This window comes from Pristiophorus japonicus, chromosome 3, assembly GCF_044704955.1.
Source record: "Pristiophorus japonicus isolate sPriJap1 chromosome 3, sPriJap1.hap1, whole genome shotgun sequence".
In the NCBI taxonomy this organism is placed as follows: domain Eukaryota; kingdom Metazoa; phylum Chordata; class Chondrichthyes; family Pristiophoridae; genus Pristiophorus; species Pristiophorus japonicus.
Window position 1 is genome coordinate 42731311 of NC_091979.1, and position 19197 is coordinate 42750507.

Genomic DNA, 19197 nt, shown 5'->3' on the forward strand with positions numbered 1-19197 from the left:
GTCCCCATTAGATAGGGCCACCACATTACAGCCTCAGTTCTCCCACTTGTGCTCCCTGTAATTACAGCTGCACTTTGGTGCTGCGAATGTGGGCGGGAGGTTGCGCCCAAAATACCCTTGAAATTGCGCTGGTTTTCCGACTTGAAGTTGTGCTTCAAAGTTTCCACCCAAACTCATTGGCATAATCCTGAACATAAATGAATTAGTGCAACAGAGCAGCTTACACGAGTGTAATCGAAGTCTAATAGATTGAAATCATGCATTGCCTTACTGGTAGCGAACATCTCCCTGCTCTGCTATGAAATTCCTCTCCTCTTTAAATAAATAAGTCAACCCAAAACAAGTAAATGGCTTCATTAAAATAAAGTAAGAATTCCATATCACGCACTGGCATGTTCCTTACTCAGCAAAATTTAGCCCCTTATCAGTTGTTGTGTGGGTTCCCAGTCAGCATCCGTCACTGTTGGACCAAGTATTACTGTTTTAAAAAGTCTGACCTGCAGAGAGTTCTGCTGCCTTTCCGTTGCCATCCACTCATACTGCTCTGAATTGCTTTTGTAGAAACTATACAAGGCAGAAGCAGTGAAGGGCATGTCTCACTACGTTCCAGTAATAGACACACCCGAGATGCAGAGAGTCCGTGAGAACCAGAAGAACATCAGTACAGTAAGTCTAAAAGTTCCTCCGACAGATACCCCTGGCACCCAGTTCAATCATTTGGGTTCTGACTTAAAGCGCCAACCAAGTTTTTGGTCCACCTGCCTGTGGTTGTTCTGCAGCAAAAACACATCCCATAATACATGCAGAATACAAAAAGGACAAAGAACAGGACATTGCCAACATGTTGTCCATTCAATGTAATACATGTTTGAAGAAAGGTAAAAAAAATTCAGCCCTGTTTTGGGACACAGTGCAGAAATGCTGCTGTTATCTTAAAAGGGGTTAAGCACTGTGTCACTGTTACCTGTCTGGACTATCGGTGTCCAACATGTTTACTGGAAATAGTAAACATCGAAATTGTTTGTGTACATTCTTTGCTTTGTATGTTTTCATGGAATTCAAAAGGGCTGTAACAAAATGCTGTTATCTTTCTAGAGGGAGGAGGATTTGTTCACCTCCCCCCCCCCCCCCCACTCTCCCAAATATTTTAAAATTAATTAGATTTATTTGTCTCTTTTGATCCCGCACCATCACCCCGCCCCCCTCCCCCCACCCCCCGCCCCGCGCCCTGTGCATCATTCCATGATCAGGAGGGAAGGCAGCTCCCAAGTCTCTGCCCAATGCTGCTCAGGGGTTTACACAGACACATAGAAACATAGAAATTTACAGGGCAGAAGGAGGCCATTTTGGCCCATCGTGTCTGCGCCGGACAACAAAGAGCCACACGGCCCTCGGTCAGTAGCCCTGAAGGTTACATATGAACAATGATCAATGGCGGACAGGTAAAGAGCATCCAGTCCAACCAGTCTGCCCCACAAAACTGCGACACCCCATGTATCGCAACATTTTACACTCCACCCCACCCGGAGCCATGCAATCTCCAGGGAGAGGCAAAAAAACAGATTAAAAACCCAGGCCAATTTGGGAGAAAAAATCTGGGAAAATTCCTCTCTGACCCATCCAGGCGATCGAAACTAGTCCAGGAGACCACTCTGGCCGTATTAGATTCCCTGAAGTACTTACCATAGTATCTGCTCCAGCCAACAAGAGGTTATCCAGTCTAATCCCAATTACCAGCTCTAGGTCCGTAACCCTGCAGGTTACGGCACTTCAAGTGCCCATCCAAGCACCTTTTAAATGTGGTGATGGTATCTGCCTCTACCACCCTTCCAGGCATGAAACATAGAAACATAGAAAATAGGTGCATGAGTAGGCCATTCGGCCCTTCTAGCCTGCCCGCCATTCAATGAGTTCATGGCTGAACATGCAACTTCAGTACCCCATTCCTGCTTTCTCGCCATACCCAGAGTTCCAGACCCCCACAACCCTCTGCGTGAAAAAGCTTCCCCTCAAATCCCCTCTAAACCTTCCACCAACCACCTTACACCTATTCCCCCTCGTAATTGACCCCTCCACCAAGGGAAATAGTCCCTTGCTATTCACTATATCCAGGCCCCTCAAAATTTTATACACCTCAATGAGGTTTTCCCTAAGTCTATTCAAACTGTCCTCATAGCTATGATTCTCCATTCCAGGCAGGATCCTCGTAAACCTTCTCTGCACCCTCCCCAGTGCAATCACATCCTTCCTATAATAGAGCAACCAGAACTGTACGCAGTACTCCAGCTGTGGCCTAACCAAAGTATTATACAATTTAAGCATAACCTCCCTGCTCTTATATTCTATGCCTCAGCCAATAAAGGTAAGCATTCCATCTGTCTTTTTAACCACCTTATCCACCTGGCCTGCTACTTTCAGGGATCTGTGGACATGCACTCCCAGGTCCCTTTGTTCATCTACACTTCTAAGTGGCCTATCATTTAATGTGATTACCCTTTCCTTATTAGCCCTCTCCAAGTGCTTTACCTCAGACTTCTCCGAATTAAAATCCACTTGCCACTGTTCTGCTCACCTGACCAGTAGATTGATATCCTCCTGCAGTCCATGACTTTCCTCTGCATTATCAACCACACAGCCAATTTTAGTGTCATCTGCAAACTTATTAATCATACCCCCTATATTCAAAGCTAGATCATTGATGTATGCCACAAAAAGCAAGGGACCCAGTACTGAGTCCTGCGGAACCCCACTGGAAACACCCTTCCAATCACAAAAACATCTATCAGCCATTACCCTTTGCTTCCTACCTCTAAGCCAATTTTGGATCCAACTTGCCACTTTGCCCTGGATCCCATGGGGTTTTATCTTTGTGACCAGTCTGTCATGTGGTACCTTATCAAAAGCTTTGCTAAAGTCCATATACACTACATCATACCCTCATCAACCCTCCTGGTTACCTCCTTGAAAAATTCAATCAGGTTAGTCAAACACGATCTTCCCTTAACAAATCCGTGCTGACTGTCCCTGATTAATCCTTGCCTTTCTAAATGTAGATTTATCCTGTCTTTCAGGATTTTTTCCAATAATTTTCTGAACACTGAGGTTAGACTGACAGGCCTGTAATTACTCGGCCTATCCCGTTCTCCCTTCTTAAACAAGGGTACCAAATTAGCAGGCCTCTGTGCATGCCTGAATCCAAAGAGAACTGGAAAATGATGGTCAAGGCCTCTGCTATTTCCTCTTTTGCTTCGCTCAACAGCCTGGGATGCATTTCATCTGGGTCTGGGGATTTATTCACTTTCATAGCTGCTAAACCCCTTAATACCTCCTCTCTTACTATGTTTAATTTCATCCAGAATTTCACACTCCTCCTCGACAGCAGTATCTGCATTGCCCCTTTCCTTTGTGAAAACAGATGCAAAATATTCATTAAGAACCATTCCCATATCTTCTGCCTCCACACACAGATTACCCTCATGGTCTCTAATAGGCCCAACCCTTTCTTTAGTTATCCTCTTGCTCTTAATATATTTATAAAACATCTTTGGGTTTTCCTTGATTTTACTTGCCAAGAATTTTTCATGTTCTCTCTTAGCATTCTTAATATCCCTTTTAATTTCACCTCTGAACTTTCTATATTCCTCTAGAGATTCTACAATATTTAGCCGTCAGTATATGATATAAGCTTCCCTTTTTCTTTATCCTCCCCTGTAAGTCCCTAGACATCCAGGGGGCTCTAGAATTATCACTCCCATCCTTTTTCTTTAAGGGCACATGTTTGGCCTGAGCCCTCCGGATCTCCTCCTTGAATGCCTCCCACTATTCCGACACTGAGTTACCTACAAGTAGCTGTTTCCAGTCCACTGTGGCCAAATCACTTCTCAATTTAGCAAAGCTAGCTTTTCCCCAATTTGGGACTTTTATTCCTGATCTATCCTTGTCCTTATCCATAACTACCTTGAATCTGACTGAATTATTGTCACTGGCACCCAAGTGCTCTCCCACTGATACCCCTTCCACCTGCCCAGCTTCATTCCCAAAACTAAATCTAGAACTGCCCACTCCCGTGTTGGGCTTGTTACATACTGACTAAAAAAGCTCTCTTGAATGCATTTTAGGAATTCCGCACTCTCTATACCCTTCACACTATATTTGTCCCAATCAATATTGGGATAGTTGAAATCCCCTACGATTACTACCCATGGTTTTTGGACTTCACAGAAATTTGCCTACATATTTGCTCTTCTATCTCCCTCCCACTGTTTGGAGGCTTATAATATACGCCCAGCAATGTGATCGTCCCTTTTTTATTTTTCAGTTCGACCCATATGGCCTCATTTGATGATCTCTCTAACATATCATCCCTCCTCACAACTGTAATAGTTTATTTAATCAATACCATGACCCCCACTTTTTTTACCCCCCTCTCTGTCCTGTCTAAAAATCCTGTAACCAGGAATATTGAGCTGCCAAACCTGCCTCTCTTTCAGCCAAGTCTCTGTAACGGCTATAATGTCATACTCCCAAGTGTCTACCTGTGCTCTCGGCTCATCTGCCTTAATCGCTGTACTCCTATACAGGCTTCTCAGGCCTGGGGTTGACTCTCCATCCCTCTGGGTGTGATTGACACAGGTGGGGTCGATCTTAGCCCCCCCCACCCCCCCCCCCCCCCGCCTCACTCAACGAGAATGGTGCATGGGAGGAGGTTAAGACCAGGCCGACCCCGCTTACCGGCCTGAGGCCACACCATGTCCATCCCGCGATATCTTACCGTGGCCAACTTTGAAGCCGAAACTCCCGCTACAGCCAAGCATGGGCCTAATTTAATTGGTAAAGTCGCAGCCCAATGGCGCCATCGGTGATATCACCGAGAAAATGTATTCACATGAGTCTCGGTTGTTTAAATCGGCCGTGCTTCCACATCCCCGGAGTCTCCTGGTGCGCTGCCCGATTTGCTACCCGCCCTCGCATCCCCACCTTAAAATCAGGGCCAGAGACTCTGGCATGTGAAGAACCGCGAGTATGAACAAAAGCCCGGACACTCTTTTTGTTTATGCTATATAAAGCGAGTAAACATATCCTGCTCCAAACATTTGATATCCGTCAGATTCAGAGAATGAAAGTAGGAGGACAAAAACACAACCCGGAGGTGGGGGGGGGTGGGGGGTCGGAGAATCACGTGAAGCTTCAGACACAACAGGCGAATGTGTAAACAAACCTTTTGTTACAGCCCTGGATTTCACCAGCTCCACATGGTCGTTTCAGTGTTCTCCTGCCTGTTGTTCCTGTTTTCTTACTGTTGATTTTCACTCTGTTTTATAGCTTCAGTACACTTCAGACCTTAAACACATTAAAGGAAAGGTTACCACAGTAAAAGACACACCTGAAATCCTGCGAGCTAAAGAAAACCAAAAGAATTTCAGCTCGGTACCTTTTACCTAAATATTTTTCCAGTGCTAACCTACTCACCAATTGCAATTTTTAAAACCACTTTCTATTTTCCTCCTTTACCTTTTTATATATACCAATATAATTTTTAACAAAATTCAGCAACTTACGGTAATCTAACAATAATCATAGTTTTGTTTGATTCCACAGTTAGACAGATAATAGACTTATCTATTATTACATGTGATGTCTGTTAAAGGTTTTTCTTGCCCTTATTTATTTCATGGTTTATAGTTAGCTTACGGTTAACTCTGCTGATTCAATTTTTTTCAGCTATGTACAGGTTTCCTGTGTCATTTGTCTGTTACTTGTAATCATGCCTGTTTTGGACTCATTGCTTCTGAGTTACAATTGGCAAATCAAGAAGACCATCTCTGTTCTGTCCTTCATTTTAATATCTTGCTTCTGTGCACAAAGATCGCGTATAAAGAAGAGGTTGGTGCAGGGACATCAATTAAAGAGACACCAGAGATGGAGAGAATCAAAAGAACCCAGGAGGCCATTAGTTCGGTATAAACCCTGACAGCACCAACCCTCCTCTTCGTAATTTGTGCTAATTCCTTAATTATAGCATTCCCAATCTTTTAATCCTGCCTTCACCTGTGTGAAATTTGTCCTCCTAATTATAGCAATTACGTAATCCGTTGTATCCACAGATAACCCAGGTTATGATGCGGCTGGAATTTTTGATGCCACGTGGAAAATGCGCCGAAAAATTATTTTGTTATTATTTTCCGACGGTATAAGGACAGTATTTTGAGCTCTGCGTGCCATAAGGGCACGGTCATACACTGGTTATGTTGCTGGACTAGTAATCCAGAGGCCTGGCACAGAAGCAAGATATAGTCAAAAGGGAGTTAGATGTGGCCCTTACGGCTAAAGGGATCAAGGGGTATGGAGGGAAAGCAGGAATGGGGTACTGAAGTTGCATGATCAGCCATGATCATATTGAATGGTGCTGCAGGCTCGAAGGGCCGAATGGCCTACTCCTGCACCTATTTTCTATGTTTTCTATGTAATAATCCAGTGTTCAAATCCCACCACTGCAATTAGTGAATTTGAATTGGGTCCCCTCCAAAAATCTGGAAATAAAAGCTGATATCAGTAAAAATGTCCATGCAACTGCCCAGATTGTTGTTAAAACCCAATTGGTCTTCGGGGAAAAGATCCCGCTGTCCTTACCTAGTCTGGCCTATATGTGACTCTAAACTCTGAAGTGGCCCAGCAAGCCACTGAGTTGTATCAAACCGCGATTGGTTCAAGAAGAAGGCCCACCACCACTTTCTCAGGGCAACTATATCCTGGTTGATATAAGAGTGGTGAGACTGTGGGACTTGCTACCACAAGGAGTAGTTGAGGCGAATAATATAGATGCATTTAAAGGGAAATTAGACAAGCATATGAGGGAGAAGGGACTAGAGGGTTATGCTGATAGTTAGATAAAGATAGGAGAAGGTTTTTTTTATTAATTCATTCACAGGATGTGAGTGTCGCTGGAAGGCTAGCATTTATTGCCCATCCCTAATTGCCCTCAACTGAGTGGCTTGCTAGGCCATTTCAGAGGGCTGTTAAGAGTGAACCACATTGCTGTGGGTCTGGAGTCACATATAGGCCATACTGAGTAAGGACGGCAGATCTCCTTCCCTAAAGGACAGTAGTGCTTTTTTTACAACAATCCAATCATCATTACATGGTCACTATTACTGATATTAGCGTTTTTATTTCAAATTTATTTAATTAACTGAATTCAAATTCCCCAGCTGCCGTGGTGGGATTTGAACTCATGTCTCAGGATCATTAGACCAAGCCTCTGGATTACTAGTCCAGTAACAAAAACACTATGCTACCGTACCCAATATGGTGGAGCATAAATAAGTGGAGTATAAACACCGGCCGTAGCCTGGTTGGGCCAGATGGTCTGTTTCTATTCTGGATATTCTATGTAACTAAGGCAGTGCAATAAACACTGGCCTTGCCAGCGATGCCCACATCCTGAGAATGACATTTTTTTTTAATCAGATTTATTTTACAGTTCAGCCTCAGCTACTCAACTGAGTTTAACTATTGTTAAGTTCCGTGACTGTGCAGTTATTTAGGACTATAGTTAGACAGCTCAGAGGAAGTGATTGATGAATGCTTATTTGTATTGCTGTGTTGTGGCCAGTGTTAGCCATGTCTGATTGCAGCACTCCTTGTTCCTCTGGGGGAGGGTGGGGGCATGGATACCCGCCTTAAGATCTGGGTTCTCCGCAGGCAGCAAATGCCAATGGGCTACTGACGCCGCAGATGTTGTTTTCTGACCTTACGCTTTGGGTGAGGTCCAAGGCCAGAAATCTAAAGTTGCTAATATAACTTGGACACAACTGCGCATGCAGACTTGCTTTTACATGCATACTTGCGCCTTGGGACATTTTACTACATTAAAGGCGCTATATAAATAAAAGTGATTATTATTATTATTATTTAAAGTCACAACCCCAGATTTGTGTTTTAAAAGTTTCCGATTTACCACCAGGACTCCGCGTTCCACAACTCGGTAGGATCTGAGTGTATTCAGAGCACTAGTAGTCCTGGCACTTTGCAGGACTGCTCAGACACAAGTGAGCTGGATGCTACAATATAGCAAAGGTGTGTCACAACTCAGTCAGAAACAATTGCTTGCTCCATTCCTCTACAGACAATACCACCTGTAATCCAGACTTAACCAGCTATAATTGGCTGAAATTAGATGTTTGGTGGAATGTATCATCTGAAAAATAAATCAGTCCAGATCCAAAGACAGGAATAAGCAATTAAAATAAACTACGACAACACAAAAGCAAAATGCTGGAATCTGAAATAAACACAGAGAATGCTGGAAATCTCAGCGGGCCAGGCAGCCTCTGTGGAGAGAAAAACAAAGTTAACATTTCGGGTTCACGCCCCTTCGTTAGAACTCTATTATATTAAATTAAAATAAACTTACTGGAAGCACTAATGTCTTACCATTGTTGTCTTGAACCAATAGAAGCACCTATATCATTGAGCCCAGAAATCTAACTAATCCTAAATGAGGTCCGAGGCACATTAAATAAATAGTGCAAAAGCCTTTGGGCCCGAAATTGATGAAGGTCTCCGCCCGCCCAAGTACTGCCCAAAGGACCGCTGATGGCCGCCGAGGTCCCTGATGTTATTTTCGGCGGGATTTTCATCGGAGAGGTCCCTCGAAGGTCGGTGGGCGACAAATGAGCGAATTACGCTGCCAATCTGGGCGGCAGCTGGTGGGAGCTCCCATTCTCGTCGGCAAAGACGCTTGCCGCCCAAGTGCCGCCAAAGATGGAGTCAGGCCCACGGAGGGTCGAAGAGCTGAAAAGCAAAAGCATTAAAAAAAACATTTTTAAAAACAGCTGAAGACTTTCAGGGGACCCCATCCAGGCAAGTCCCAGTCAAGAAATAAATTACAAAAAGTGTACTAACCTTTTTTTCACCATTTTCTTACCTACCGTTGGGGATAGACCAGCCTCCAGCCAGCGGTCCACTCCCGTCCCTGCCTCCAACTGCCGCTGACTCCCACCCGCATGAATATCGCAGCTCAGCGAGCGGGAGGTCAGTTGCGCGACTCGGCCGTCCGCTGATGTCGGCGGGCGCTTCCCAGCGGCTCTCTCCTCCCGCCCACTCCAGGCCACGTCAAAAGTGGCACTGGGCGGTTCAACCAGAGGAATGTCGGTGGCAGTGGGCGGCAGTCAGCAGCAGTGGGCAGTAAGTTCTTCAATTTTGGGCCATTTGTTTGCTTATGTATTGTATTGCAGTGTTGAAGACACATTCGAGCCTAACCGTAATGTGATTTTATTGTAGTCAGCAAAGCTGATTTAGGAGACCTCAAATTCTCAAACCTTCATGATCTTGCTCAAGCATAGCCTGGGTTACTCTATCAATGATAACTGTCGTTATTCTGCATTCTGGTTTTATATTGAGAGTTAACATAACCTCACTTACCTTGTGTTTATAAAGTTTAAAGCCTTCACACCTTCACAAGTAACTTTGGAGGTGAATTTCAATTATGTTTCCTCGCTCATCCACTGTAACTTTGGCAGAAGAGCTATGGAAAACCAAAACAATGGTGTCAACGCTCTTCCACCAAAGTCACCCTCACAGACATTCAGCCCTTTATTTTAAACAAATGCAACAAAGTTACTGGTAACACTGAGTTTAATTTTTCTAACCTTGCATAGTGCTTCCAACTTAAATGTTTAATCTTGTTATATTCTTTCTTTTCCTTCAAATGTTTAAACTAAATTCTAATTCATCAACAAGATCCAACTAAATGAGTATGAAATAATAAGCATCAATACATTTTAAATGACATGATCTAAAACAAATATTACTCACAAAAAGTGTTTTGGATGCTTGGAGAGCAGTTAACAAACTCGTTAACAAAATGACATATCTGACCAGTCCTCTTTCCCACACGCAGTGTGCAGATTGGTACAAAGACCTAATTTGTTGTGTGTGATGAGGTACATCGTTTATTGCAGTCTGTGATCTGATGCAGTGTGTAATGTAATGTGGTTTACAGTTTGTCTAAAATATGTATCCTATTCTTTGTCATGTGCTTACTGTTTGTCCTTTCCTCCCTGATCTACCCACTTTGTAGATCAAATACAAGGATAGCATTGGACAAGGAACTGCAATCTCCGACCTGCCTGAGGTGAAGCGTGTAAAGGAGACACAGAAGAACATCAGCACGGTAGCTGCTGGTTTCATTCCCTTGTGTTATCCCATGATCCACCCAGACCACCTAACCCATCACGTCACTAAACTAAAGTCCATTCAGACAGTTCCTCTCATTTTCCCGTTTCATTTTTCAATACATTTAAACTTGTTCTCATTTTTGAAGCATGAACAGTTTTTGTGGGGAATTTTTTTAGTACTGCTTTTTAAAATATTTGTTGGAGTAGGGTAGACTCTTGTGGGAAAGATGAATAACCACCAGAAGAACTTTTTATTATAGATACACACACCTGTAATAAAATGTTACAGGAGGGAGATACCCGAACAGTCAAAGTTTTAAAAAACGAACCCATAGTAAAGGATTTGAGTGCAGTGGGAGAATCTGGATCAGAATTTCAGAATCAAATGTAGACCACCACCTTTGGAATTTACAAATCAGGATTCACATTTGGGATTTCCGAATCAGGATTCACTTTGGAATTATCCAAAAATGAATTGTGATTTGGAAATTCAAGCTCAGAATTCTGCTTTGGACTTTTTAAACCAGACCTGTAGGTGTGGATTTAGCACTTAATAACAGTCCACCATAACTTGAATCTTTAATTCAATTTCAAGCTTTTAGATTTGCTTCATCGGTGGTTTCTTCCAAAAGCAAACGATTAAAGCAGTTTTTTATTTCAACTGGCCATGGATGTCCACACCTCTCCAATCTAATTGCTTTTGAACATATTTGTAAAGACTATTATAATAACATTATTGCGATTATTGAATGTAACAGTTGGAACTTTGTGCATTCTACTTGGCTAAGCTATATTATATTGTCTCTAAGATTAAAACTAATTGGCAATCTGTGTAAGAAAACAAATTTAATTATTAAATAAGTCAGTGTTTTCTAATGCCACACACACAATATTCATGTAATTCCAAGCAAAATATCTAATTGAATTAAAATAATAGACCAAAATTAATTTTAGCATGTTTGGTCTGTGCAATGCAAGAGTTCTGTTCTTCATCCAGACTCTGTGGTTTGATGGTATTTGTGGTTTGTTGCAGTGTCTAAAATTTGTTGCGATGTGTTGTTTGTCTTGATCTATTTGTCATTGTTTGTCATGCATTTATAATTTGTCCTTTCCTCCCTGATCTACACACTTTGTAGATCAAATACAAGGAAAGTGTTGGGCAAGGAACTGCAATCTCCGACCTGCCTGAGGTGCAGCGTGTAAAGGAGACACAGAAGAACATCAGCTCGGTAGCTGTCGATTTGATTCCCCCTCTGTGTAACGCCATAATCCACCTTTACTACCCACTAAACACAATTGATACAATTTCTCTATCGTCTATTTTCATTTGAATTTAATTTGAACTTATTTTTCTAATGTTCGATTTTTAAGGAATTAACCAAACACTTCGTCAAGTTAGAAATGAATGCGTAAGCAAAACCCTGGCCCGCTTAATCACATGCCCTAACAAAAGGAAAGAAAACACAAATCAATGACATATCTAACCCGCAGTTGCCTTTTTTTGCTTGCAGTGTGTAGTTTGATGTAGTGTATGTATATGTTTTTCCACTTTCTCTGCTGAAGGTGCACACTTATACTAGGGTATGGATACATGAGCAGGCATAGCCCTCCAGTACATTCCCCACGTGGCCATTCTTCCAGTGTAGGCCTAAACAAATACAGGTAGTACCAGTAAAGGTAGTCATCATAGTCTACAGTGCTGTAGTAATACATGCCCTCCTGTATGGCTCAGATACATGAACCATGTACAGTAGACACCTCAAGTCACTGGAGAAATACCACCAGCGATGTCTCCGCAAGATCCTACAAATCCCCTGGGAGGACAGGCGCACCAACGTTAGCGTCCTCGACCAGGCCAACATCCTGAAGCACTGACCACACTTGATCAGCTCTACTGGGCAGGCCACATCATTCACATGCCAGACACGGGGCTCCCAAATCAAGCGCTCTACTCAGAACTCCTTCACGGCAAGCAAGCCAAAGGTGGGCAGAGGAAACGTTACAAGGACACCTTCAAAGCCTCCCAGATAAAGTGCAACCGACACCTGGGAGACCCTGGCCAAAGACCGCCCTAAGTGGAGGAAGTGCATCTGGGAGGGCGCTGAGCACCTCGAGTCTCATCGCCGAGAGCATGCAGAAATCAAGCGCAGGCAGCGGAAAGATCGTGCGGCAAACCAGTCCCACCCTTTCCCTCAACACTATCTGTCCCACCTGTGACAGGGACTGTGGTTCTCGAATTGGACTGTTCAGCCACCTAAGGAATCATTTTTAGAGTGGAAGCAAGCCTTCCTCAATTCCGAGGGACTGCCTATGATGATGATGATGATGATGGGTCAATATGGGGAACAGCTTTCTGGAGAGCGGGAATAGTGGCTGGTTTTTGCCTTCCTAGCCCAGGGATACTGAGGCATGTTGTAGATCGCCAGGTGCTGCTCTGTCTGCTACAGCAGCCTAATTGGGATTGAAGCAGGGGCCTCGATTTTAACTTGGTGCAGGATTGACGTGAGGGGAAAGTGAGCCCAGGAGGAACGATAAGCTCAAATGCTAAGGCCCAGAGAAATTTTAGCTCTCAAGCCTCATTTACATATGCAAGATCGGACTCCCGCCTGAACCGGGCAGGAATCACTGCCTGGCCAGCAAGCGAGAATTCGGGAGGCAGAGGACTAACACTGGGGACCTGCGGGAATGGTCTCCAGCACAAGGGAAGTCCATGGGGGTCTCTAGGAGGAGAATGCCTGCCGGGTGGGACAGGGGGGGCAGTACGATCGATCACTTCCACTCCTGATCCGCAAGGAAACTAAAAAAAAAAATTAGAACTTACCTCCTCTGGCTCTGGCTGCTGTTCCCGGCTAGTTTGGCTTTGTGGGGGAAACCATCATTGCTTCCCCTTTCAGGCCTCGGGTTAAAATGGCAGATTGGGCTGCGATGAAATGATCTGAGCCCGACCTGTATATTTAAAGAGGACTCCTCAGGCTTCCCGCTGGCAATTAAAAAATTCGAGTCGGCCTCTTCAGAGCGGCAAAGGAGTGGGTAAGTTCCCCACTCCATTTTAGTATTTGCCAATTTCTGCCAGGCGAATGAGGAGGATAAGTGTAATAGAGCGCCCCCTAATGGACTACTGCTCTACCTAGTGGACTACTGTGGTGATGTAACTACTGATGTAAGTAATAAAAGGGTCAAGTGGCAAAGTCACATGATGACAGTTTCTGTGCAGGAGCCATCTTGTAGAGTGTGTTTGTTAGTGATGTCGTAAGAATATATCACACCAGGCGGGGGAATTAACATCGAGGCCAGGGACTTTCTGGCTTGTACGACTTACAAGTAGAATGGTTGGTGCCTTTACCCAGCAGACTAATGGGGGAGAACCTAGTGTGTGGTTTGGTGCAGTGTGCGCCTGGAGATTGTTTGCAGAAAGTCTATGTGTTACGGCTCGTCATGTGCTTACAGTTTGTCTTTTCCTCCCTGATCTGCACACTTTGTAGATCAAATACAAGGATAACATTGGGCAAGGAACTGCAATCTCTGACCTGCCTGAAGTGCAGCGTGTAAAAATGGCACAGAAGAACATCAGCTCGGTAGTTGCCAATTTGATTCCCCCTCTGTTAACCCATGACCCCCGCCCCTTACTACCCTTCACTTCCTATCACTAAACACAATTAATGCCATTTCTTTCCAGTCGTTTTTCAATTTTATGTTAACTTTTTCTAATTGCCGAAACATTTCTGTGGAATTTACTTAAGGCTTTGAATCAATTTTGACGTTTATATATTATTGATGGGGGAAAAAATTAACATGTAAGCATTGTTGGCAGACTTTACAATGCACTGCAGTGAGAAAGTAAACAAAAAGCGACATCAGAAAACGTGATTGTTATATGAAGCCAGCAGTTAGAACATAGATTACAATTCTTACTTTAAAAAAGGGCAGGTACAGACATGATGGGCCGAATGGCCTCCTTCTGTGCCATGAATTTCTATGGTTCTATGAACAGGCTTTAGTATGTTGATGGGATTTGAATCAGAACCTGAAACAAAATTACACATCTAACCTGCAGTTCCCCTTTTTTTGCCTGCAGTGTGTCGTTTGATGTAGCCCTCCCTTTCTGCCCTCCTTTGCTGAAGCGGCTGACTTATTCTGCGCTATAGAGCCATGCTCCGGCAGCTCTCCATCATCTCATCCAAGTGTGCGAGTTTAGATAATGATTAGGCTATTCAACTGTGGGGAGCATCATTGTAAAGCTTAATCCTGACTTTGCATAAGCAGAACTTGTTGGATAGAGATCAACATTGGGATCACCGGCTGAGATTTTTCCCTCCCTGTCCCAGGGATGCTGAGGCAAGTTGTAGCTCTTTACGTGTTGCCATGGCTACTACCTCAACACAGACTGGGAATTAAACCAAGGCTTCTTTTTGGTTTGTGTGACTTAATGCTAGAGTTTACCCACGAGGTCAATGAGGAAGAACCCAATGTGTAGTTTGGTGCAATCTGTGGCTTGACATCGTTTGTAAAACGTCTACGTGTTATTGCAGCTCTGAAATTCCCTCCCTAAAACTCTCCACCTCTCTGTATCTCACTTTCCTCCTTTAAGACACTCCTTAAAACCTACCTCATCTGTCCTAATATCTCCTTATGTGGCTCGGTGTCAAATTTTGTTTGATAATTGCACCTGTGAAGCACCGTACGTTTTGCTACGATAAATGGGCTATATAAATGCAAGTTGTTGTATTTGTTGTTTGCCATGTGCTTACTGTTTGTCCTTTCCTCCCTGATCTACACATTTTGTAGATCAAATACAAGGAAAATGTTGGGCAAGGAACTGCAATCTCCGACCTGCCTGAGGTGCAGCGTGTAAAGGAGACACAGAAGAACATCAGCTCGGTAGCTGTCGGTTTGATTACCCCTCTATTAATCCATGAATTTCCCCCCATCTTACTATCGATCACTTCCTGCCACTAAACACAATTAATGTCCTTTCTTATTTTTTTTCTATTTCATTTTAACTTTTTCTAATTTTGAAACTTTTTGTGGAATTTACTTAAGGTTTTATATCAATTTTGATGTTTATATATTATTGAGTGGAAAAATATCAATGCGTAAGCATTTTTTGGCAGACTCTACAATACACATGGGGCATAGTCTTGGGATAAGGGGTCGGTCTTTTAAAACGGAAATGAGGAGGAATTTCTTTACTCAGAGGTTGTGAATCTTAGGAATTCTCTGCTCCAAAGGGCCGTTCTGAATCGTTGAGTATATTCAAGGCTGGGATAGATAGATTTTTGGTCCCTAGGGGAATCAAGGGATATGGAGATCGGGCAGGAAAGTGGAGTTGAGGTTGAAGATCAGCCATGATATTATTGAATGGCGGAGCAGGCTCGAGGGATATGGCCTACTCCTGGTTCTAATTTTTATCTTATCACTGCAGTGAGAAAGTAAACAAAAAGCAACAAAATAAAACCATGATTGTCATATGAATACAATACCTGTTACAGGGACTGTGGTTCTCGTATTGGACTGTTCAGGCACCTAAGGACTCATTTTGAGAGTGGAAGCAAGTCTTCCTCAATTCCGAAGGACTGTCTATGATGATGATGATGACAATACCTAGAGCATAGATTACTAAAACATCAGTTGACAACAAGCTTTAACATATTGATGGGATTTAAATCAGAACCTCAAAGTTAGTATTTAGCCCCATACTTTTATTGTCTCCAAATCAGAACTTTGTTTTCACGCATTTTGAATCCAGATAAATTTTTGAGATCTCCAAATCAGAGTTTCATTAGAGATACATAAATCAGTCCTTCACTTTTCATATCTTTAGGATTTGAAAGAAAAACATGTCAAGCCAGATGTTTATAATAAAGAAATATGTTTGAAACTATTAGAATCAATTTAGTCATAACGTTACATTGAATTTAAATTGTACAGTCTATAGCAGGAAGGGGGTACTGAAGTTGCATGTTCAGCCATGAACTCATTGAATGGTGGTGCAGGCTAGAAGGGCTGAATGGCCTACTCCTGCACCTATTTTCTATGTTTCTATGATACATTCATCTTAGTACTCGACTGGCTGATGCCTTTACCCACTAGGCCAATGGGGGAGAACCTAACGTGTATTTTGGTGCAATCTGTGGCTTGACACCGTCTGTATAAAGTCTACGTGTTACTGTAGCTCTGGAATTCCCTCCCTAAACCTCTCCACCTCTCTACCTCTCTTTCCTCCTTTAAGATGCTCCTTAAAACCTACCTCTTTGACCAAACTTTTTGGTCATCTGTCCTAATATCTCCTTATGTGGCTTGGTGTCAAATGTTGTTTGATAATCACTCTTGTGAAGCACCTTGGGATGTTTTACTACGTTAAAGGTGCTGTACTATTGCAAGTTGTTGTTGTTGTTGTTTGTCATGTGCTTACTGTTTGTCCTTTCCTCCCTGATCTACACATTTTGTAGATCAAATACAAGGAAATTGTTGGGCAAGGAACTGCAATCTCCGACCTGCCTGAGGTGCAGCGTGTAAAGGAGGCACAGAAGAACATCAGCTCGGTAGCTGTCGGTTTGATTCCCCCTCTGTTAACCCATGAATTTCCCCCGTCTTACTACCCATCCACTGCCACTAAACACAATAATGTCCTTTCTTTCTCATTTTTTTTGCAATTTTATTTTAACCTTTTCTAATTCTTGAAATATTTTTTGTGGAATTTACTTAAAGTTTTTATCAATTTTGATGTTTATATATTATTGAGGGGAAAAAAATCAATGCGTAAGCATTTTTTGGCAGACTCTACAATACACATGGGGCATAGTCTCAGGATAAGGGGTCGGTCTTTTAAAACGGAGATGAGGAGGGATTTCTTTACTCAGAGGTTGTGAATCTTTGAAATTCTCTGCTCCAAAGGGCTGTGCATTCTGCATCATTGAGTATATTCAAGGCTGGGATAGGTAGGTTTTTGGATCCTAGGGAGATCAACGTTTATGGAGATCGGGAGGGAAAGTGTAGTAGAAGTCGAAGATCAGCCTTGATCTTATTGAATGGCGGAGCAGGATCGAGGGGTTGCATGGCCTACTCCCGCTCCTAACTTTTATCATCTTTTCACCACAGTGAGAAAGTAAACAAAAAGCAACAAAATAAAACCATGATTGTTAAATGAAAACAACACCACGAGCATAGATTACTAAAAAAGCAGTAGGCAACAAACAGGATTTAGCATATTGATGGGATTTGAATCAGAACCTCAAAGTTAGTATTTAGCCCCATACTTTTATTGTCTCCAAATCAGAACATTGTTTTTATGATTTTTGAATCCAGATTAATTTTTGAGATCTCCAAATCAGAATTTCATTAGAGATACATTAATCAGTCCTTCACTTTTTGTATCTTTAGGATTTGAAAAAAAATCATGCCAAGCCAGACGTTTATAATAAAGAAATAAGTTTGAAACTATTAGAATCAATTTAGTCACAATGTTACATTGAATTTAAATTGTACAGTCTGATACATTCATCTTAGTACTACACCAGGCCAATGGGGGAGAACCTAGCGTGTATTTTGGTGCAATCTGTGGCTTGACACCGTCTGTATAAAGCCTACGTGTTACTGTAGCTCTGGAATTCCCTCCCTAAACCTCTCCACCTCTCTACCTCACTTTCATCCTTTAAGCTGCTCTTTAAAACCTACCTCTTTGACTAAGCTTTTTGGTCATCTGTCCTAATATCTCCTTATATGGCTTGGCGTTAAATGTTGTTTGATAACCGCACCTGTGAAGCACCTTGGGACGATTTACTATGTTAAAGGCGCTGTATTAATGCAAATTGTTGTTGTTATGGTTGTTTGTCATGTGTTTACTGTTTGTCCTTTCCTCCCTGATCTACACACTTTGTAGATCAAATACAAGGAAAGTGTTGGGCAAGGAACTGCAATCTCCGACCTGCCTGAGGTGCAGCGTGTAAAGGAGACACAGAAGAACATCAGCTCGGTAGCTGTCGGTTTGATTCCCCCTCTGTTAACCCATGATTTCTCCCGTCTTATTACCTGTCACTTCTTGCCACTAAACACAATAATGTCCTTTCTTTCTCATCTTTTTTCAATTTTATTTTAACATTTGCTAATTCTTGAAACATTTTTGTGGAATTTACTTAAAGTTTTTATCAATTTTGATGTTTATATATTATTGAGGGGAAAAAAAAATCAATGCGTAAGCATTTTTTGGCAGACTCTACAATACACATGGGGCATAGTCTCAGTATAAGGGGTCGGTCTTTTAAAACGGAGATGAGGAGGGATTTCTTTACTCAGAGGTTGTGAATCTTTGGAATTCTCTGCTCCAAATGGCCGTTCTGAATCATTGAGTTTATTCAAGGCTGAGATAGGTAGATTTTCGGCCCTAGAGGAATCAAGGGATATGGAGATCGGGAGGGAAAGTGGAGTTGAGGTCGAAGATCAGCCATGATCTTATTGAATGGCCGAGCAGGATCGAGGGGTTGCATGGCCTACTCCTGCTTGTAATTTTTATCTTATCTTTTCACTGCAGTGAGAAAGTAAACAAAAAGCAACCAAATAAAACCATGATTGTTATATGAAAACAACACCGAGAGCATAGATTACCAAAAAAGCAGTAGGCAACAGGCCTTAGCATATTGATGGGATTTGAATCAGAACCTCAAAGTTAGTATTTAGCCCCATACTTTTATTATCTACAAATCAGAACATTGTTTTCATGATTTTTGAATCCAAACTAATTTTTGAGATTTCCAAATCAGAATTTCATTTGAGTACATAAATCAGTCCTTCACTTTTTGTATCTTTAGGATTTGAAAAAAAAACATGTCCAGCCAAACATTTATACTAAAGAAATATGTTTGAAACTATTAGAATCAATTTATAGTTAGAATGTTACATTGAATTTAAATTGTACAGTCTGATACATGCATCTTAGTACTAGACTGGCTGATGCCTTTACCCACCAGGCCAATGGGGGAGAACCTAACGTGTATTTTGGTGCAATCTGTGGCTTGATACCGTC

The 19197-nt window shown here is 42.4% G+C and overlaps 1 protein-coding gene across 18 annotated transcripts in view; it reads left to right on the top strand.

Moving 5' to 3' along the window:
• Nucleotides 1-19197, top strand: part of neb (nebulin) — a 330990-nt gene that overhangs the window by 279745 nt on the left and 32048 nt on the right. For 10 of the 18 annotated variants that reach the window (XM_070875301.1, XM_070875303.1, XM_070875308.1 and 7 more), the window contains 4 exons: nucleotides 562-666; nucleotides 5323-5427; nucleotides 5866-5958; nucleotides 10082-10174. In XM_070875301.1, the coding sequence (XP_070731402.1) occupies nucleotides 562-666; nucleotides 5323-5427; nucleotides 5866-5958; nucleotides 10082-10174 (396 nt within the window). Of the gene's footprint in view, nucleotides 1-561; nucleotides 667-5322; nucleotides 5428-5865; nucleotides 5959-10081; nucleotides 10175-11314; nucleotides 11408-13660; nucleotides 13754-14963; nucleotides 15057-16627; nucleotides 16721-18057; nucleotides 18151-19197 lie in introns of all 18 variants that reach the window. The other 8 variants (XM_070875314.1, XM_070875315.1, XM_070875316.1 and 5 more) reach the window with 5 other exon arrangements.